We start from the raw sequence: 23,355 nt of genomic DNA, 5'->3' as shown, positions 1-23,355 counted from the left end.
AAAGCAAGCCTGCCGATTATGCGAGGGAAAGTTTAGCCAGTTTTTAAGCATGGTATGTTAATAATCTATGACATCAGAACCATTCATCTATTATAGTAAGAAAGAAATAACAGGAAACAGCACTTCTGAAAACCACACAGCATGCCTACAATATCTGGGCTGGGTGAACATAGGCAGTAAGCTTCAAACTCTGAGTTTGAAAGGTGACAGCCCTTGTCTCTAACACTTATCACAAACCATATGCCACATTGATGAGTGAAGTGCAAAACAGGTCAGACTGACACCTCACCAAATGAATACTTTTGTTTGATTTAAACTTGAGGTCAGCTTGAACCATAGGCTTCAAATGAGCATCAAAAACAAACAAACAAACAAACAAATAAATAAATGGGGAGGGATAGCATTTTTATATGCTTTAACCTAAAACTTAGCATTAATTGCATGTACCTGAAAAACATGACCAAAGAATGTTTTACAGGACATTTGAATTTCATTGCTTACCTTCAGCTTAGAGAAATAGGTCATTTTAATTTTTAATAAGTGCTGAAAAGTTTATACAAATTGATGAGATTTTTTAATGGACTACTATTTCAGATTAAACAAAAATTTATAACTCAAATGTCATTAAGTCATGTTTTTATACTTACAAGTCCCTAACAGTCTTTCAAATAATTTGACTTTGAAGAATTCTCTATTACATTGTACTTTAAGCAAAAATAATGTCATTTTTGGAAGCAGGTTACTCTCTTGGCTGCCCAAATTGGTAGCACCTCTCATTAATCTGTAGCCAACAGTAAGCACTTTTTAATCCTGCCTAGACTTTATTTTGTGAAAGATAATATATTTTTCCATATAGATAGTATGCTTCTGGAATCAAATCCCAGTTAAATAAACAGTGAAATTTGTTAAACTTCTTTTGTTTTTTCATACAAGTCATACTTAAAAACTAATCAGAATAACAATTATTTTTGGTTTAATTAGAAAATCTTAATTAACAATAAAGACTTAACCTTAATATTTCTGTTTCCAAAAATATTTTAAAAATTAACACCATCTGAATAAGTAAGACAATCTCTTTAAACCTCAAGGCAGGATTACTGATGCAGGCAGACTGAGTTATTAAACACATTCTAAATTAAACGCCTCTATGAATTTTATACTGAAATATATTGTGATAGTTTTGCATGCCAAATGTGACATTTTGTATTTTAGATTCATCTTCTGTAGTAATTTTGGAAATGTCATACAAACAAAGATTTTGTCATTTACCAGTGGAATTACTATGCATGGCCGCTTAGCCATCTCTTTGTTGGCTCTTGTGGTTGTTTCAAGTCAGCAAGCCATAAAAAATCTTTATCTCTCTGAAACACAGCAATTTGGAAGATAATCGAATAGTGACTAGGGGGCAGAAATGCCAGTCTGAGGAATTATACCACAATCTCTCTTGCATTTACAACCTTCCTCAAAGCGAGTGTTAAACGAGTAGGAAAAGGAGATAGAAGATTCATCAAATCTCAAGCCTTGTCTCATTTGCATGGTGGCAGGCCTGCCTCATTGTCTAGTGAGAGAGAACCCAGCCCAGTACAAGGGAAACAGTTTTGAGGAATTCCAATAGCTTCACACTTGAGAGTCTTAGCCATTCTGTTTTATCATAAATTTCTCCTCAAAATATTTATTAAGACCTACTAAAAATCTGTTTCTCTGAAGGGCCCTACAAGAGGAAAAGCACAACAGGAAAGCGAGTCGATACAATTGACTTCATCATTTAACATTTTGCATCTGAGAAAAAGAAATTCTTGAGAGTCTCACCTTCCAGCAACGTCCTGCTGCTCCCTTTGATTCATGAGTTACTTCTGTGAGAGTAGCAAGCTTGGCTGCGCTGTCCTCTTTACAAACATGTAGGTCCACAATTATTGGTTGACTTGGAGCTCTGTAGTAGTTATAAGAAGAAGGGAGACTTAAAAAAGAGAAATTGACAATGGAATATAATGAAAATGTTGGCCTTTAGAACCATAGCATAATTTGATGTTTCCCTTAAACATTTTGTCATATTAACTGGGAATTAGACGAATGGCACAATACAGATGCTGCAGTTGATTAAAGTCAGGGAGGCGAGTAGCTTTGGAAATGTGACCCTATAAATACAGGACTCGCTGTACTAGCTACTGATCTCCCAACAATTAAAATATGGCTTGTTTCAGAAATTACCAGGAGATCAAATATTTTGGTAAGACTTGCTGCCACTTCATTTTCTACCCCACCTCTTCAATCTTATAAATTATTAGAGACATTTTTAGGCGGGAAAAAACCAAACAAACATTTAAATAGATGAATAGCTGATATAATATAAACTTTTCCTTTTTTAATGCAATGGTAAGAGATCAAGATCTATTTCTACCTTCACAATGTTCCCTGGCATTTTTATTTTTTTCCCACTTTATTTGAGATTTGTTTGTTTTACTTTATAGCTTCACAAATCCTAAAAGCATGTGCTTGCTTTCTCAAATTCATTTGAATTAAAAAGGATCTTGTATTTCAGTTCTCCTAATTTAAGCTTAATTCCATGAGCAGGGCCATCTGTGGCAATGACTGCACCTTCCCTCACCCCTAGCCCTCCAATCCCTCCCCCCCACACACACACACATACACATATACACCAGAGGAATGGCCTTTTTGGATATCACAGCTGATTTAGTTTCCTGTGATAGAAATGATTTCCCTTAATTTGGTTAGAGCTACATTGACACAAGGGTTCATTAGGACACCCATTTGCTGGCAATTCAATTTCAAATTAAATACACTTTGTTGTAAATGTTATTACTTTTAAACTACTGTATCTATTGTCTTTAATGGCCCTATTATACAGTTATGAAGGTAAACAGATTTCATTAGTAAACATAAACATGTTATGTTAACCACAGTGAGATGGTTTCCTCAGTTTCTTTCTTTGTTCCCTTGGCAAGAACTGTAAGGCACTCGATGAAATATTCTAAAACTAAATGTAAATAATAAATGCTGAATTCATGATTATCATCCTAAGAGGGGGAAAACACAAACAGACAAGGTCCTTGGTTGTAATTCTAATTCTTTGTAATTAAAAATTTTCTAAAAATATATTCCCCAGTTAAAAAGGAACACAATGCACATCTAAAGGTTAATACACAGCTTTGACATAATTCTAAGTACCTAGAGGTAAACTTTACGATTTGTTTATGATCTGTGTCTCCTTGGAGTAGACATACCCTAAACCAAAAGCCAAATCCAACATCAGCTCACTTTGGAATTAGGTCCTATGGCATATTTTTTTTTTCTCCTCCTATATTTTACTTATATACTTATTCTTCACAGCTGAGTAGCTAGACATACTTTTTTTTTTCCTTCACAGAATGAGGCTAATGCTATAAATATTATTTTATAACCTGTATTTTCAACTTTGTACATTATGGTTATTTTCGATGAGATTTTTTTTTTCTATAGCATAATTTGTAGTGATGACCTAGTTTTTAATTCTAATAGTTTACCATAATTTATTTAAATAATTGCTTATTATTGAACATTTAGGTTAGTTCCAATTTTCACTATTATAAGTTAGCCTATAATTAACTCTCTTGCATATTATGTCTTGTAGACCTCTAAGGCCATTTTCCTGGTACAAAATTCTATCACTAGAAATGTTAGGCATGGGAGACATGCTCTTCTACATCTCACCGATCTCTACCTTGAGCTTTAAAATGATACCTCAGCAATATACAATCCTTCCACTTGGCCAATTCTCTCAGGAAACTGAATAGACTTCATGGAGAGACAAGTCCTACTCCTGTCGATGCCATATTTTTACTGCTAGCAGGACTAGAGTCCAAGTAAAACGGTGATAAATAAACAGCATTGATGTATAACCAGGTTTCCTACCTTTGCAGTATTGACATTTTGAATCACAATTCTTTTTCCGTAGGGGCTGGTCTGTGCTTTGCAGAATGTTTACTAAGATGTCTGGCCTCTGCCAACTAGACACCATTAACAGACCCCTCCCTAGTCTCAGTCATCTCAATCAAAAATATCTCCAGACATTGCCAATGCCCCCTCAGGGTAAAATTGATCCCTATTGAGAACCACTAATATACAGTTTTAACTAGTATTTATTGAATGCTTAGCATACTGAAGGTAAACTTTTAAACACATTATATTTATTATCTCATTTAACCCTTAAAGTAATCAACAAGGTATTATTATTCTGGCTCAACCGAAGAGAAACCGATGCTGAGGATTGTTGAAATATCTTGATCGAGCTCACGAAGTCATAAAGGGTAAAGCTTAAGGTTCAAAGTGAGACCATTTAACCCTTCCAAACCTACACCCATTACTACTGCATCTGCTAGAGTGGGATGGAAGAGCAGCAACTTCCACATCCAAATCTTGGAAGTTCCTAAAATGGACCAAGGATTTACATATTTTCGAGACATAAATAAGACATGGCTCCCAGCTGTACTACCATTACTATAATGCCCATCCCCAAACTGTTATATTTGGATGAAGGGGCACAAATAAATCCCAGGAGAAAACCTGACCCCTCAGGTGAATTAAAGTAGGGATGACTGTCACCTATAATTGGCCCATATTTAATCCACAGCAAAACGAACAAAGTAAAATAAAATAAAACACATCAAATCTACCAGTAAGGAACATACTTCTCAAATGTTTTGTCAGTCTTTAGGCATGACATAGGAATGTATTGATTGAGTTCTTTCCCTTCAGATTTCAAATCCTGCATGAAAGAAAACAGAAACAAAATTAACTTGATTCAAAATACATTTCAATATGTCTATTTAAAAGGTGACTTTTCTAAGACCAGGATATGCAGACTCTTGTAGGTTAAGGTTCTAGGAGACAAATGAGAACAAAGGAACTGTCTTTAGCAGTCACCTTGTTATGGAATCTGACTTTTCTCACTCTGCTTAGTTATTTTTGGGATTGAAAGGTATAAAAATAGTAAATAACATTTTAAAAGGAAGAGAAATGTTTAGTGGATACCAACGGAGCTTTCTTTGCCTCTTTTTCTATATTTCTCTCTATCTCCCTCCCCACCCATACACACATGGGCACATGCACACATATCACATAAAGGGACAGTTTAAGAAAATGTAAACAGATATACGGTTAGATGTGTAGGATGCTAAAAATGTTAATAATAATTGTGATCATATATTATATTGTTAGGTAAATAGTCAGTCATGAGCAACAGGAGCCACGGCCCAGCTCTGTAACCATAGAAACTTGCCTTGAAGAACTTCTTTAAGGACCTCCCAGAAATACCTCCCTTTTAGGGTTATAAATTATCCCAAATCCTACAGCACAAAGGTCATAAAAGCTGCTGGCTAAATCAGCTACGAGGGCATGCGCAGAAAGTACTGCCTATAACTTCAGCCTCATTATACCATCATTATAACATCATGACTATGCCTGGAAGTCCATGAATCTAATTATAACAGTCTGAATTCTGGGTAAACACATGTGCAGTAGACAAAGCGTAATATAGCAGCCAACGGTCAGTCAAGGTGACCTCACATATGGATCAACTAGGACTTCCCATCATGCCCCCAATATAAACAGACCTTCTCACTTCTGCATTGTTACAGCTCTCCTTACTAAAAACCCACCCCTCCCTTTGGGGCATACTGTCTTATCTCTTCACCTCTTAAATTCCACAGGGTTGCAGCATTCCCTAGCGTGGCCCTTCTCCTTCTACAATGTACTTTCAGTAAATCTTATTTTTCTAAATCTCACCGAACTGTAATTCTTTGCTGTGTCAGTGGGAAAGAACCAAGGGACAACATACACCACCACGGTCCTCCTCCTTCTCCTCCACGCCGCTGGGGCAATGCCGAATTTCATATCACCCCAGCGGTGATAATATAATTTATCATGCAATCCAGATTTTAGGAGTAATAGGAAAATTTAATTATTCAAGGACAATAGGCATAACCCAGAACTATCATATGGAAACTATAATGAATAGTAACCATATTAATAATATTCCTCCAGATATTATGAAAGAGTATCACATAAGCAAATATCAACAAATTTAGTGACAGTAAATGATAAGAGAATGAGAGAGAAGTTGAAAGATGCATTCCTTTGTAATCTAATCTTGGAAATTACATACCATCTTTGCTTCTGCATGATACTGGTCACACAGATCAACTGTGGTACAATGTGGGAGGGAACAACACAAAGGTTTGAATAACAGGAAGCCAGGATCATGGGTCCACAGCAATTATGAAATCCAGGCAAGCAAATGTTGACAATTTCTTGATTAAGCCTCAGAATCTGAGAATGATCCTCCACAGCTCTTGGCTCTGTCCTCTGGACTATTGGTTCCACCCTGTGAATCTTCCTTTTTTCATGAAAGGTAGCACATATTTACAGCTAAGCAGTTTTCTCAGCCTGCTACTTGCCAAGAGAATTTGGGAATCCAAAGACTTCTTTTCATTTTGTTCTTTCTCTGTCCCTTTTGGTCCAAGCAGGTGATGTTTCTGCTTACATCATTCCATTTAAAACTTTGTATGTCTTCTTTGAATCTTATTTGAGTTCTCTTCATTAAACAAAAACCAACCTCATAAATCTCTTCAAGAAAATACTTTCTCTACCACAGGTTTTCACTGGCAGGATGAGAGGCGATGACCTTAAGCCCCCTAGAAATCCCATTATGATTCAGAGGAACTGTAAAGCACACCCTTAATCTCTTTAGAGTAACTTTTGTCTGAGTGAATAGTATTTTGAGAGTATTGCCTTTGATATTTCTGAAGCCTTTACAAAAGATCAAGTCATGACTCATTTTGCTTAACAGTTCGGCCTTTAATTTATCTCTTTCCTCTCACATTTTACAATAAACAGCAGGAAGAAACCAGGCAACACTCACAATCCTCTAGTTAGAAAACTCCTAGACTGGATCTTACAGTTCCTTATGTACATATTTCTTTTAATATAAATACTAACAACGATGTTACTAAACTCTCTGACACTCCTTGATAAAGATTTTCCTTTCTCCAGTCTCTAGTAAGATTTTCCTCACTTTCCTACAAACCCTCACTTCATATCCTTCTCAAAGGTCAAGAGGTTTCTAGTAACATCTTTGAGGTCCTTTAGCCTTCACTAACACTCTCCTTAAAATGCACTGCACAGTGTCAAAGCCACTCACATTTTATATTTTTGCTATGGCAACACTTCACTTCCAAGTACCAAGATCTGTATTAGTGATCTATTGCTCTATAACAAATTATCCCAAAATTTAACCAGCTTAAAAGAGCAAACATTATTATCTCACACAGTTTCTAAGGATAAAAAGCCAGTTAACTAGGTTCTCCTGGCTCAGGGTCTCCCATGAGGCTGCAATCAAGCTGTCAGGTAGGGCTGCAGTCATCTCAAGGATCAGCTGAAGCTGGAGGGTCTGTTTCCAAGCTCAGTCACATGTTTGTGAGCAGGTCTCAGTTCCTTGCTATTGGCCAGAAGCTTTGGTTTCTCACTATGTGGGACTCTATATAAACTGCTTACATAGGGCAGCTTGCTGACTCCACAGTGAGAAATGAAAGCTTTCAGTTAGAAAGTTTCCACACATATCCATGAAAAAATATAGAAAATTCAAAAGACTGTAACATATTGATATAGAGGAGAAATCCTGCCAGGTTTATGTTAGCAATTGATGTCATATATTGTTATATATTGTGCTTGTCTTGGCTAAATAAATATCTTAATAAAATTCTGGAAAGGGTCCTCTAAAATAGGTATTTGAAATCAAATAAAACATTCTGATTCTATTCAGTAGATATTTTCAAGTTCATCACATATTAAGTAGAGTAAAATTTTATAAAAGTGCTAATCTGTATTTATTGAGTATTTATACCATACTATTATACTTTATTCAATCTATTTTCTACAATTATTTATTGTATGTTTGCTTTATGTCAGGCACTGTTCTAGTGTTGCAGGATATTCAGACAGAGAGACAGACACTGGGACAATAAGGAAGAAGTAGTATTTATTGCTGTCGGCACCAGCTCAGTAGATTCACAGATTCACATCCAAAGGCTGAGCCCCGATTACAGTGGGGCTTTTTCTTTTATATACATCTTATACTTTTTCACAGTTACAGACTTGCATGTTCTTTCTATATAAGGAAAGTATATTTTGATTGGTTGATGGGCCATAGGGGGAGTGACTGACCAGGGCCAGTGGTCTGTGCCACATCAGCTGTTACACTGAAAAGTCCCTTACCTATTATGGGAAGAGAAGTGAGCGCTGACTCCCCTACCACACTAGAAGCCAGGGATACAGTGGTATACAAAAACAAACAAACAAACAAACAAAAGAAAAACGAAAAAACTGTATCTGACATTAAAAGCCTTCTTTCTGGTGGACATGATAAATAATACACTTGATACACTTGAAACATGAGTAGCACAATGGCAAGAATGGTAAACACAATGGAGGAAACAATCCCAGAAATACTATAGAGAATAATTTTAGGGGACAAGGTTGTGGGGAAAAGTGGTAAGGAAAGACAGTGAATTTTAAAATGAAAGCTTAAGGAAAAAAACATTTTAGCCATGCATAGAGTGGGAATAATTCATTTTTCCAGGCAGAGAGAATAGCATGTACAAAGGTCCTGAAGTAGGACATCGTTTTGCATATTAAAAACAAACAAACAAACAAACAAACCCTAAAGAAGATTAGTGTGACTTAAGTACAGTCACCAGGGGGGAATATTGAAAAACTGAATTAGAAACATAAGCAAGAACCTGATCTCACTGGACCTGCAGGTAATGTTAACAAATCTACATGTTATGTGCCATCGGGAAGCCAGTAAAAGGTTTAAGGAAATAAGTGATATTGTCTAATCATTCACAAATAAATGGTGATGAAATTTTGAAAATATTAAATGCATGTTTATTTATTCCTCTCTCTTACAGATCATGTTTCTCAGCAAAATCCAGCTATTTTAGCTCCAGGTAATGACAAAGAGAAGATGACTTCTCACTGTGGAAAAGCATTAGAGAGAAGTTACAATCAGAAAGAAAGAGGAAGTGGAGAACCTTCCCCCTTTTGTTCTCAGTGGATTACAAATAAGGAAATAAAAGAAAGGGAAACAAGTAGTCAATTATACACATATTTGGCTTCTCCTCACCCCACCCTTTCCTCTCCAAAGCAGGAATCCTGCAAAAGTTGCAGAATTTTGAGAAATTCAGGGGCAGAGGGGTTCCATGCTTCCAGTTAAAACTCTAAGAGACCGTGCTCCATAGTGCCAACACAGTAGGTGTGATGTTACTGATTAGAATAAAATGGACGCTTTGTTGTAGTTAATCACATGAAAAAAAACCAAGTTCAGGGTTTGCATCAATGACTGTCCCAGTAGAAAAAGATACATTCTCAAAATCAGATAATTCCAGGAGGAAGATTTATTTACAAAAGTATTGTTACAAAGCTGTAGATTTATGGATAAGCTGTTTCCACTCCTAAGCTTGAAGGGATGCGGAGACAGAGTATTCACCAGACCCTGGAAAGAGAGTCATGTAGAGTCTTCTACCTTGAGTAGGACAGTGACCATGGCTGGATAGAGGAATAGAGCCAGCTCAACTCAGCCTTCATCTCATGGGAAGGGAGGAGCTATCACATGACTTCTCTCTTCCCTCCTTCCTAACCCATATGAAGACTCCCTTTTTATAGAAACCAGTCAGAAGCCAGAGGGCACTGGAGCCCTATAGATGAGTCCTCACAGTCCAATCTCTTTTGCAGAGAATACAGTGGATTTAGGCTAGTAAGCTTACCAAGGAGAAAATGGGGCATGTAAAGCAAGCTGTAGGGTGAACCACTTGACTGAACTATAAAGTTTTGCTGATTAATTAGGTGAGGAAAATAAGGGAAAATAAAGAGCCAAGATGAATTTCAAGTTCCTGACCTAAGTATATTGATGGACTGTGGTGGCATTTATTGAGATAGGAAAGAAGGGATAGGTAATGCAAACAGGATTTTGAGGAACAAAATGTAAGCTTCCACGTAGGACATGTTCATTTGAGCTGTTTCTTTGATATCCACATGATAATAGTAAGTAGTACTGAGACAGGAGTCTGACAGTAGGAGAAGAATCAGAGCCTCTGGATGTCACCAACAAGATGGAATTTAGGTGATGAAAATTAATGAAGCCACCCTGAGAGACACTTCTAGGCACTTTTGTGGGCATTATGTCATTTAATCCTCACAATGGCCCTATTAGTGTCACACTTATTTTACAGATGGGTAAATTAAGGCTTAGAGAGCTTAAGGCTATTATCATCCAAGGTTACAGTATATGATGGAGACTGGAGTCAGCTCTCTGTGGTTCCTAAACTTAATTCTTAACTTGTGTTATTGGTACTTCACATAGTCACATTGGCTTCCTATAGGTTACATTCACAATGTGACAGTTTTTTTACTCACTTGACACCATATATTTTCTGTTACAAAAATAACCAATATCTTTATGCGAACAATTAAGGTTTAGATCAATGGATGTATGCAGTCCTCTGGAAATGAATAGAAAAAGCTAAACAGTAAAACATTATTAAATCTTATAAAAGTATCCTTTGCACTAGTCATTTTCTAAAATTAGATCAAATAGAGAAAGAATAATTTGCAAAGAGAATGGACTTCTTCATAGAGTCAACTATTTTCAAATCTTCTCAAGTACCTGAGAAACATCAATTATTATTAATAATAACTGAACTTATTAAAATTTATTTCTTCATTTAAAAAGATTTTATCACAAAACTTTATTATGTAACAATTATTTTATGCAGTTTTAGTCATATTTCTTTTATATAAAAATAATTCTTCTCTTTCATAAAATTTATTTCAAAATATTTTACAATCCAAACTTTCCACTATAACTTATTAGTCTAAATAAATGATAGTTTGTCATGCCTATGGATTACACAGAGAATAATTTGATAAAAATTATCAGTAATTTTTGTTGATGAACCAGAAATTAAGATAATAATGATATTTGATACTCATCAAATATCTAAACAAAATTCAAAATATTTCTAACTAGCTATCACTAAAGAATTTAAACTGATTTTCCAAATTATCCCTTTTGATTTCCTTAGCATGGATCACTTTTTCTAAGAGAAGTATAGAGAAATTACACAAGGAAGGAAAGGTTGTTTTAAATGCTTCTATTTAAATAAAAAATAAAAAATAAAAAAATTATAAAAATTTTTAAAAAGATAAATACTACAAATGTTGCTAAATTTTCTATAAATATTAAAAAACTATTTCTGGTTCCTCAACCCTCTTTATTTACAAATAATAAAAGTACCAAAGAACCAATTTGATTCTGCAAACTGTGTAAATGTCTATTTTTCATTCTATCTACAACTGAATGCTTTACTTGCATGTTATTATTCAAACTCATGATCTTCTTGCCTGTGGTAATGGCTAACATAGGGAAGAAAGAAGAAATGAGGGACATAATTTAACTTTAGCTAATATTCGTTGAGTACCTTTTAATGTATTACACACTAATCTAAAGACTTTACATGTAACAATCCTCTGAATCCTCACATTAACTATTTCATATAGATGTAATTATTCCCATTTTACAAGCAAGAAAACTGAGTAACGGGAAGGTAGATCAAGCCTAAAGGGATGACTTCCAAAGCACACATTCCTAATCTGTACAACAATGAATTCTAAGTATTATATTGTATTACTATATATTACATAATTTGAACCAACTTTGTTTATTCAAAAACAATCGTTAATAGACAAGCAAACCATATGGGAAATCATTGCCACACTGCAATTACATATTTAGAAATAACAATAACCTAAGTTTATATGCAAAATCATCTCTACACTGGAATGCCATATATCAAGTTTATAAACCTCAGAGGTATCAAAACAGTAATATTAAAATTGCCTTTGAATTTAATGTCAATTTTTCAATTTTCTTCTAAAAACTAAAAATTTATGTGAGGCATGCCAGGCAATATAAACAATATATTTAAGTAAAATCTTGCATGAAAATGTGTGATGTTCTACATTTCTATGTATAAATGCTCTCTCTGGTGGTATAGCTATTTTAGTTTTTAGTTCCTCAAAAAAATTACACATGTTTAAGTACACAAGTACCAGCAACTTTGACAAATGTCAATCACAAACATATATATCCAGAATATGCATATGTGATATACTTAATATTCTATTATGATCATTTAAAATGTAAATATGTCACTAGAATAAAAAGTCAAAGTCTAAAATCATAGGTAACACTGGAACTATCCTTGGAAAGGCAAAACAATTCACTTGAAATACAGCATTTATAAAGTGACTTAGATTGAAGGATCAACCTGTAGACGCCAATCTAATGAATAATATGCAAGAATACCTTGGAAAAAAAGTTTAATCTTGGCAGATGAAATCTGTAAAAATGTTTAGGTACTTTAAACTCCATATTATGTTTTCAAATACCAAAGAGAGGAGTGAAGACACAGTATGGTCAATGAAAAAAACTCCAAAATTATTTCTCCTTATACAGATCATCCTTACTGGCCTGATTGTCATGTATTGGTTGCATGATATTTTGTCTTTTTACCTTTTATATCTTCTATTTAAAAAGAGGGAAAACATCAAAATCTCTAAACAACAACAAAAACATCTGTGACCTCCAAATTTAGAAGTGAAGGTAATGTTTAAAATTATCATGAAACAATGAACATTATCTTAAATTTGCCTTTTATTCTATACTTTTTTCTACTCAAAACTAATGAGAGTCCAGGCCCTTATAAAAATGATATGTAGGGGAATATGAGAGGAAAAATAAGTTAAGAAAGGTGTTATATAATTCTAAAAAATATAAAATCCAAAATGAAATAAATATTTGGTGTAATCAGAGTAGATATGAGTCCTGAGGAATGATGAGTACACCTCTTTACACACTCATGAAAGCTTTCATAACTAACAAATTCCTTGAATTTATTTATTTTAAGCTATTTTAAATGACTGCTTTATTGAACTATACTTCACAGTCATGAAGATAAAAGTGTTTCTGATGTTAAGTATAAAATCATGCTTTGTGTCTTTCAACTAGAAGAAAGTGTCTATCAATAACCTTATGTTATTAAAACTGCTCCTATGCGTATCCTGTCCTTTTACTAGAAACCATTTTAGGGCAACAAAATAACCACAGTTGGTCAAGAACAGGTCTACATTACAGAGGAATTATACCTAATAAATTTAGATAAAATAGTAGAATATAAATCCATAATATTGCAAACCTTAATGAAATTATTGCTTCAGGCAAGGATTACCAATTGATATAATGACCCTTAAAAGTGAATAATTGTTGAGGAAGTGAACATCATTTGATACCAGAATAATATAACACAGATTCTTTTTTTGCTGTCTTAAAGGGAAACAATAGATGGATCAAGCTACTATCCCACTAAATCAATGATAAATTTTAGCACCATAAATTATCCAACAATTAGATATTATTTATCTCTTGGTATATCAAAATATGGAGCATACGATATTATCTCTGATGTATTTCAGCAAAATATATTTATCTTGAATCCAATCAGCACTTTTAAATCAACTTCCACATTACTGGAAGTACTAGGAATAAGAGAACAGGCGAACATCACCAGGAGGAATGTCTATGATACATCTGACCCAGTCAGCATGTCAGGCTTGACTTGCAAAGTAATCATTCACAATCATTTATGAGTTACTCTTATTCTGAGGCTGTCCATTGAGATGTCCAGTAGTTTCTTATTATGAAGCTGCTATCATAAAATAGCCTTTCCTAACAGACCATCAACCATAGTGACCTTCTTTATAGGGGTCTTCCAGAGCTAGCCAGGAGAACCATGAGAAAAAATTTACATATTTTATTTCTGACTTAACATTTCATAATATGAAAAAATGAGTTTGAGGTTATCAGAGTAGAATGTTGGGTCGAGGAGTCCTAAACAACATTACTTCATGATTATTACCCTAAAATTCATCATCTTTATTTCAAGTATAATTTCTTAAAGGTATAATTCCCTTTTTCATATTTCTCTAACAATCCTGGTGTATTAGTTCTATTTATTGAATTGACCCAAGAGAGGAAAAATGAAGCTAGAAAACCTACTGGTGCACTTGTAAATATTTTTTTTAATATAAATTTCAAGAAGAAAGGATTAGACGCCAGAGTCTCCTATGCATGGACTCTGATTGAATATTCTTCATAGATATTGCCTTCTTGTGAAAGAAATGGAAAATTAAACAGATGTAAAATCATCGTCTAGTGGTCACGGTAACACTTTAAAAGCTCTTCATCACCCTAACAAATTTATTATACCTATAAAGCCTTATTGAACAGTAAAATGAGATTTGAGTCATAGCTAGTAATTTTTTTTCACCTAAACTAAAAAAAATAAATAAATCAAAGATTTAATGCCTCCGCTTTCTTTCAGAAAACATCTATGCGCTTGTAATAAGTCTTTTTGCAAGACATCTATTTTTTAAGTGGAAAGAATTTTAAAATATGAATTCTTCACTACATTGTATGAATTTTCTTTTCTCATATTTAACAAATATCAAGGTTGATGATATAAATTTCAATCCACACTAATTACCTTGGGTATATTGGAACCAAAAGGATGTAGCAGCAATAGGAAAAAAATATATTTTAGATCTCAAAAAGCCATTTTCTATGTGGTTTTTTTCACTACAAAAAAAAATTGTGTATTTTCCTAAATAAAGCTACTCACTCTAAATGAGAAAAGAGTATTAGAGGGTGGGGTCTTTAATATTTATAATTGTATAATTTTTTTCCTTTTTATTATTTTAATACCAATTATTCAACTATGCTCTTTAATTATACATAATAGTTGTGGCAACATTATTTGATGAGAACTGTTATCCTCATTTTATTGAAAATGAATACTCTGAAAGTTTAATCAAACTGCGACTCAATATGTCATAAGATATAGTCTATTTAAATCCATTACTCTCTGACTATAAAACCCAAGTTTGTCTACTACACCATGATGCTTTCCTCAGAAAATAATTACCTGAGCAGGGAATACTTAGGAAAATTATTTAAGGTTTTGACTGAGGAAGTGAAATTATCAGTCATACCTTAACCACAAATTCTGGAATGAATTGGAGTAAAGAGAGAACAGAAGTAGGGAGAGGAGCTAAAATTCTGTTAAAGTAGCTTATGCTTGGCACTTGTTATTTGGTAGTCACTGGACTCCTTAATAAGAAACATTGTATTAATATTCACACAACTGTTCAGCAAGAAAACATTTTTATATTTAAAAGAAAGCATATATGACAAATTATAATGTTTTCCTGTAGTCACCTAGGAAAAATCCTGAAAAGATTAGATACTTATATATTTCATTTATAGTTAAGATTTTTAGAAAAACAGTGTCTTCTGAGGTCATTTCAGGGGGATTCCAAACTGCACAGTATGGACTGCAGATCAGAATCCACCTTTCCGGCACCACACCTTTTCTCATTCTTAAAATTCCTGCTTCTGCATTTTTAATTTTCATCATTCAGCAAAAATTCCTTCAAAATTATACATTAATGAGAAACATGATGATATCTCAAATCATTCAAAAATTTTATAGGTAGTTATAATCATTACAACCTGCTAAAAAAAAAAAAAAAGTAAAATGACATTTTAAGAAGAAAGAAGAAAGAGGAAAGGAATAGCAGCAGGCCCCACAAGGAAAACTGAAAAAGCTACTTTAATAACAGAAAAGAAATACATGTTTTTGGTCCTTATAAAAAATTATAAGATGAGTAATATTGTTTCTGGAATTGAAGTATTTTGGGGAGTGCTTACCCTATCCGCAAATAGCCCTTATGTTCAGGAAGCTGAGGCCAACCCTCAGAAATTAAACAGCTGACCTATGACGTTCAAAAGTATGAGACATTTGAAACATAAATAAGAAAAAACATCACATATGAATTTTAGCAACCAAAAATCATTTATTTATTTATTCATTCATTTATGATTTTGGTATCTGTTCTCTGTTTGACAATGTACTGAGTGCTAAACAATGTTAAAATAAGACCTTTAGTCAATTCAGTGGATTAAAGTTGGTCCTGAGGAGAATTACAAAAGATCCTAGATGGCTCTAATATTGTGATTTCTTGACTTAACTGCAGTGGGTCCTTCATTAAAGAGAGCACCCACTCTGTAAGAAAATAAATTCATGTTCTATGGAGCCATATGCTACAGTTCTACAGTTCTGGCCTTATTTTATTTCTCCTTTCTTTCTTACTTTACCCTAAAATCTATATGGCTAATTTTAAGATAATTTCTTTCAAAATTTGCTACATATTTTGGATTCAAAAAAATATTTGACAAACTACTTTTAGTTTCTACTCCTTAATTAATATACTTCTCTAGGCCATTTAATAAGGTTATCTTCCAATGGCTTTAATTGTGAATGGCCACTTGTCAACTTACAGCACTGTCTTGAGTTTTCTCATCAACCCCCAATTTCTTTAAAAATTACATACCTGGGCATGTGTATTTGAATCATCTAAACTGAAGGCACTAAACAAAATTATTATGCAAATGCACTGCAATTCTTTATTTTGGTCTCAGTTCTCTATGAGATAATCACATTTGATCTAGAACCATAGAATCATAGAAAATGGAATGTCCATTTTTATATTTTTTCCAAGAATAAGTAATTTAACTTTATTGATCTTCCTTTTGGGACAGTGAGTTCATTAACATTTAAAACAATAATTCAGATTCCCCACTTTATTAATCTTCATTTGTTAAATTGCCAGAAATTTCACTTGATAGAGATTTGAGTTTATCGAATATTAAACTATTCTCCTGTATCTCAGTATGAATTTGTTTCAACACTTATTTTTCTCTAGCAACTAACTGAGATTAGTTCTATTGCTTCACAGTGTGAATGCTATAGCTAGGGCAATTAGGTTCAAATTCTAGTCTTCTCTTAGTAGTTGTATGACCTTAGGCAAGTTACTTAACATCTATGACTCCTTGTTTCCCCATCTGTAAAATGGAAGTGGTAATATTTATCTTATAATGTAAACAATGAATCAGCCAGCACATATAAAGTACTTGGATCATGACACTTACTAAATAATATCCATGTCTAATATAATTACACATATGTATGTATATATACATACACATATATGTATATTTACATATATAAACTTATACATATGAATACATATATACATATATAAAAGACTATATATAAATAGAAATATAAAGACTATATACATACACATATACATATATGTCAACCATTTTGTGACTTTATCATTTATTTTCTTTGTTTTTATCTAGTAAGATGAGTACAGGGTTATAAGTGAATGAATGAATGAATGAATGAATGAATGAAGCCTTTACTATTGCCTACAATGTTCTATGAACATCTTATCATGCTAGCCCACTTTTCCATTCTGGGCTTTTCCTGGCTAAGGAACAATTATATTCAGAGTCTGGCCGTTTTCAGTTTGAGAAATGAAAACTGTTGAGAAAACTGAACTTGATAGGGACTTCTTATAGATCTACCAGTCTTACATAAAGAAAAAGAAGTTGCTTGGCTCTACAAAATTTCTACTCACCAAAGCAATGGTTCTTTTCAGAACTCATTGTCAAGGTCCCAGCCATTCATCCAGAGTAGTTGGGGTATTTTCCTTCTCAAACCCAATCTTTATCTCATGCTTAAAATGACCCAGGCACTCTATTAAGGGTTTCTCTAAATTATTTAATTTATTATTTTGTTTTAACATACACCTCACAACAACATATGAGGTGGGCACTATTATTATTTCCATTTTACAGACTGAAAACAAAAAGCTGAGGCATAGAGAAGACAATGTACCCAAGGACACACAATAGGAAATAGTACAGCTAGAATTCAAACTCCAGTGTGTCCATCCCAGAGCCTGTGCTCTCACCTACATGTCATGCCTCTGACTTACTATTCCACATCATACGACCAAATATCATTCTAAGAACTCCACCTAAGAGACAGCTGGGTGCATCCGGGACCTGGACTATAAAAATAAAAATACCACAATTATAATAACTTATTTCGATGTAGCATTTTAAATTCTTAAAAACATTCATCTACTTTATCGAGTTTTTCTTTCACAACATATGAAGAAAAGCAAGTATAATTTCCATTGTTTTACAGAACACTGAGCCACAGAAAGTTCAGATAACTTCCTTAAGATCATATAAGTGGAACAAGAGATGGCAGTTTTCTCCATCAAATACATTATTTTGTAACTTGTTAAATTTTATTCTTATGTTTTATCACATGACAGAAAGCCCATTTGTCTGGCTTCTAATTTTGAAAACAATAGGTTAAATGTTTTCAATTGTTTTACCTAAAGGTATTATGACTGATCCCCACATGCTTTCCTACTTTCTTGGTTAATTCATATCTTTCTTCAATCTGGAAATATTAAGGCAGCCTCCAGAGATGAGCCATTCCCTTCCAGGAACCAAACCTGGGATGACTCACCTATCATTGCCTCAGGTGGTGCATCGAAGATGGAGAAAGACGAACAATAATACCGTCCAAGAAAACAGACCTCAAAAGGACTACCATTTACAATCCATCTGCATATGTGTTTCATAAAAAAAATAAAATTTACTAAAATCACAAGGTCAATAATTAATCTGTTTTATTATTCTATTTGTTACATAAATGTATCAAGATATTTTTTAAAAGCTAAATTTAAAAAACTGAAAAGTACCTCTCATCAAGTTAGCTGCTACTGTTATTGCTGACATATCCTTGACTCTTCTCTCTAGTGTTTTAGTTCCCTAAACTTTCTTTTACTTATACTGCCTCCAGGTGTTGATCTGACCTAGACTGTCCAAACCCTTCTGGCAAGCTCTAAGATCAGCAAAACTTCCCCCATCTGCCCAAACTATATTAATGATAGACTGTGAGATTCTTCCTGTTTCTACTCAACTCACACTACCCAGCTAGGCTAAAGACTACTTTTCTCAATAGTTTCTTTCTCCATTACCTCTTCCACAAAGGAAACAGAAAACATCTGAAACTAACATAAACTAATTCTGAATGTCAATTCTAACTGAAAATAAAAATTTAAAAAATAAAACAAAAAGTTATTATATTTCTAACATCTTCTGCTTATCATCATTGAATCCCTAAATAGGTTTCCAGGTTTAAATGATTTTCTTCTAATCAAAAAAAAGTATCTTTAATCAATAAGAAAGAACCCAACCCCATAGGTTTTATATGTCACAACCAGATCCTGGTTTAGTATGTCATAACATGGTTTGAACACACACCTTTTTCTTTTTTACTTTTTTGAGGTTTTACTGTATAACAAACAATTTACTAGATGCTGAGATAAAAGGTAGAAAAGGCAAAGTTCTCCTTATAGGAGTATGTCATTTATGGGAGTCTAACCCATAAGCAAACAAATAATTAATTCCTGGAATGGAGATTTCTACAAAACTCGGTTTAGAACCGAAGGAAAGGACTACTTGAGTTTTACTGGAAGACCTTAATAAGGCAGATGTCTCAGAAAAAAATAAACAACATGCTAATGGCAAGGAGGCTTATTCCTGGAACTATAAAAGATTTGATAAAGTATAAAGGGCAGAAAAATAGATCAAGATGGAAAAGTTGAGAGGGATCAGAGAAAAAAAGATCTTGAATATATTTCAATGTAATTTTAAGTTTTGCCTTTCATTCTTTCAAAACTAGTGAGTGTCTCTTAAGTGCTAGGTATTAAAAATGAACAAGAAACAATTACAAGTTTTAAATAGGGAAGTGATTCGATTGCCATTTTACAAAGAATCTATAGCAGCACTGTGGAGGACTAATCACACTACAGAGAGATGGATAAAGAAGGTATAGCCATGGTAACAGGTAGTAGGGGTTGTAAATTTAGAGATGTGACAATGAAGTTGGAGAGGAGGAATGAGATTGGAGAAATGCATGGGCGATAAATGAATAGGACTGAGTAGTTGATTTGATTAAGGAGAAGGTGGGATTAAGGATGACTTCCATGTTTCTAGTTTGGATAACCACAAAGAGGGTGGTGTAATTTTCAATAAGCTAAAGAATTCAAGTAGAAGAGGTTTGACACAGAAGAGAAGAAAGAAAAAGGGGCATCCAGTGGTCTGCCTTGAAGGTAGTTTAATATACAGCTCTGGAGAGTAGGACAGAGATCTTGGTTGGAGATATAAATTGCTTCTTCAGTTAAAAGCTGAATCTATTGAATGTGGATGAGATAGCTCACAGTACGTGTGTAGAGTATGAAAAAAGTCTGGGTGAGAAAGAGTTCCAGGAAAAACAGTGTTCTAAAGACAGACTGAAAAGGAGAACTTAGAGACGTAAGAGAGGTCATAAGACCAAGCAATAAGGGGATTTCAGCAAAGCAGGAAGTTTCTAACATTTTGAACGCAATAGGTCAAATAAAATACAAATTGAAAAGTGATTGATTTGGCAATTGTATGTCACAGAAACAGGAAAAGTCTTGGTGGAGGCTATATTGAAAACTAAATATTAGTGGGTTGAGAAAAGACTGAGGAAAAAATAAATGGAGAAACCAAAGAAATATTATTTTTATAGTTGAGGGGGGATAAATATTTATGACCAGAGAGACAAAAAGATGAATGGCCAAGAAATAGTTGTCATTGTGCTTGTTTGTTATTAAACGAAACATGAGTTAAAATAATAGTTTGGTAAAGAGAAAATCAAGGGAAAAGGAGATTATGAAGATACAGCCAAGAAAGACTTTTGCTTCTACCTACTACATAAGTCTCAAGAGGATGTCCTTCCCACCCTAAAAATAAAATAAACCTGGTTAATCTAAAAAAAATCATAGATTTTTAAAGCCTATTTGACAACTGAGCTCACCAATAAACATAATCTAATAAAATCCAGATAATTATAATTTTCTCTTAGGAGAAAAGAGATCCTTGGCTGCTTTAATCTTCGGCAGAGCAGTGGAAAGAGACAGAAACTAATACAGACATGGGTAAGCAAGACACAACTATTTCTCTAATTTTGTAAGACCAGAAGTGGGCTGGCATAAGGATTTAGAAGGCTTTGGAGCTTCAGATGGAAAAAAAAAAAGAGAACGGGGGTCTGCTTCCAACTACCAATTCTTTTCCATGGACCTTCACTGAGTACTTGTGAGAAAGATTAGGAATGGAACAAGAAAGCTGAGAGAGACTGCCTATGCCCAAAACATAAAACACCAGACCTACTGAATACTGAGAATGCAACAGGAATGAGAAAAAACACAAACTATTCTGGATCATAGACTGAGTAGTAGAGGAAAAAGGCAGAAATGCTAAGAGAGACTATTTCCCCAACATCGCAAGTACATAGAGACTATTGAAAAGATGAGGGTGGAAAAACTGAAACAAACCCTCTGGCACTCCAGTCGCAAGCCCCACTTAAGGGAAGGTTCTGATCTCCTCATAAGATAATTTGAGGCCTGTGGTGAGCTGATTCTACCTAATGAAACAACAAAACCCAGAAACACCTGATTGAGTGCTTATAGATTGAGTCAACTCCAATACTGATAGCATTTTCTTAGGATAAATAATATTTATTTCAGTCTACTGTTTCTTTTAAAGAATTCCAGCATTTAATTTTTAAAAATTATAAGATGTACAGAAGCAGGGAAATGTTATGTATTATTAAGAGAATAAGCAGTCAATAAAATCATACTCAGAGATGGACAAGATGCTGAAATTATCTGATGGGGATTTTAAAACAACTATTAAAAATAAGTTAAAGAGTCCTATTGGAAGAGATGAACAATCTTCATGAGCAGATGATGAAAACTGCAAAGAGTCAAAAAGACATTCCAAAAAAGAAAGAATAGGATATCAATAATAATAAAAAAAAAAAACCACAACTCTTTCAGTGGACTTAGTGAACTGGATGGAGCTGAGGGGAAATATCAGTGAAACTGAAAACAGGTTAATATAAATGTAAACTGAAATAAAAAAGAGGAAAAAATTACAAATAAATAAATAAAATTAGCATCCAAGATCTATGATATAATATCAAATAGTCTAACATTATAGAGTTCCAACAGGATAAGAGAAAAAGAATAATACAGAAGAAATATTTGAGAAAGAAATGGCTAAAAATTTTGCATAATTAATGAACACAAAAACTACTGACCCAAGAAATTCAGCAAACATAATTCAGTAAACATAAAAAAAGGAGAATCAGAATAAAAATGATGAAAATCAAATAAAGAGAAAAATCATGAAGGTAGCAAGAAAAATATATAGTTGATTATTGTTATTTGTAATAGTTATGTTCAATAAAGTCACTGAAAACCCTGAGTTAGTGAATATTGAACTATTTGTTCCTAGGGGATTTACAGGGTTAGGTTCCTGCAAGCCTCTGGTCACATTTTCATCAACTGAAACGTGATTTGCACCATATATATTCATTGTCAACATCCTCATAAAACAGACTGGTCTCATCAGCATTAAAAACCTGCTCTTCCACATAACCTTTACCTCTGTAACACTTAGCTGATATTTCGAAAATTCTTCCATGGACTCCTGATCTGCAGAACCTGCCCCACCTGCATGTTTGACATTTTTATGTTCTATCATTTTTTGAAGCATGAGAGTCAGGTAGCACTAATTGAAATGGGTTTAACATTTTCCTGAACCTAGAAAATATCACCATAAACTTATTTGGTTTTTAGTCTCACAACAACACTGCCCTTCATGCTTTTTAAATCATAAAGTCATCTTATAAACCCACAAATTTAACTATTTTTATCTTTTCCATTGCTTCATCAAGTAATATAAAAGTCACTTTAGCACTTTCTGGAGAAGTCTAATATAGAGTGGATAAATTTTCTTTTCTATTTTCTGGATTTATTATACTGTTGATTTAGTAATATTGAACTCAAAGTCAATGGCATTATAACTCATACCTGAATAAAGTTTATCTAATATACCTATTTTTTCCATAAGGCACATCACAGCCTCCTTGTGCTCAGAAATACCAGATAGACTTGAGTACACTTGGGGTCCATTTGAAACAGTAAATTATCAGTTTAAAAAATCAAAGAAACACAACACTATATCACAGAAAGAATCCTTGTTTACAGTAGGAGAGCTAAAACAAGAAGACAAAGTGTTACCCTGACCACCTCTGGAAATCTGCACATCAGGGGACTCAAATTTTTTGCCAATCTGATGTGTCCATAAATTACAACAATGTGCCACAACTATTGATTTAGGAGTTACACATAAATTTTAGTTAGTAGATGAATTTTCAAATACAG

General features: G+C 33.7%; 1 protein-coding gene across 1 annotated transcript in view; it reads right to left on the bottom strand.

Annotated features, from left to right (window-relative positions):
- The window catches only part of OFCC1 (orofacial cleft 1 candidate 1), a 274,965-nt gene that overhangs the window by 200,737 nt on the left and 50,873 nt on the right, over positions 1-23,355 (bottom strand). The window contains exons 8-9 of the mRNA XM_016138235.2: positions 4,686-4,762; positions 1,810-1,930 (exon numbers count right to left, since the gene is read on the bottom strand). Coding sequence (XP_015993721.2) covers positions 1,810-1,930; positions 4,686-4,762 — 198 coding nt within the window. The remainder of the gene's footprint in view (positions 1-1,809; positions 1,931-4,685; positions 4,763-23,355) is intronic.

This window comes from Rousettus aegyptiacus, unplaced genomic scaffold (genome assembly GCF_014176215.1).
Source record: "Rousettus aegyptiacus isolate mRouAeg1 unplaced genomic scaffold, mRouAeg1.p scaffold_m13_p_1, whole genome shotgun sequence".
NCBI classification, from domain to species: domain Eukaryota; kingdom Metazoa; phylum Chordata; class Mammalia; order Chiroptera; family Pteropodidae; genus Rousettus; species Rousettus aegyptiacus.
This window is presented reverse-complemented; position numbering and strand designations above follow the sequence as displayed.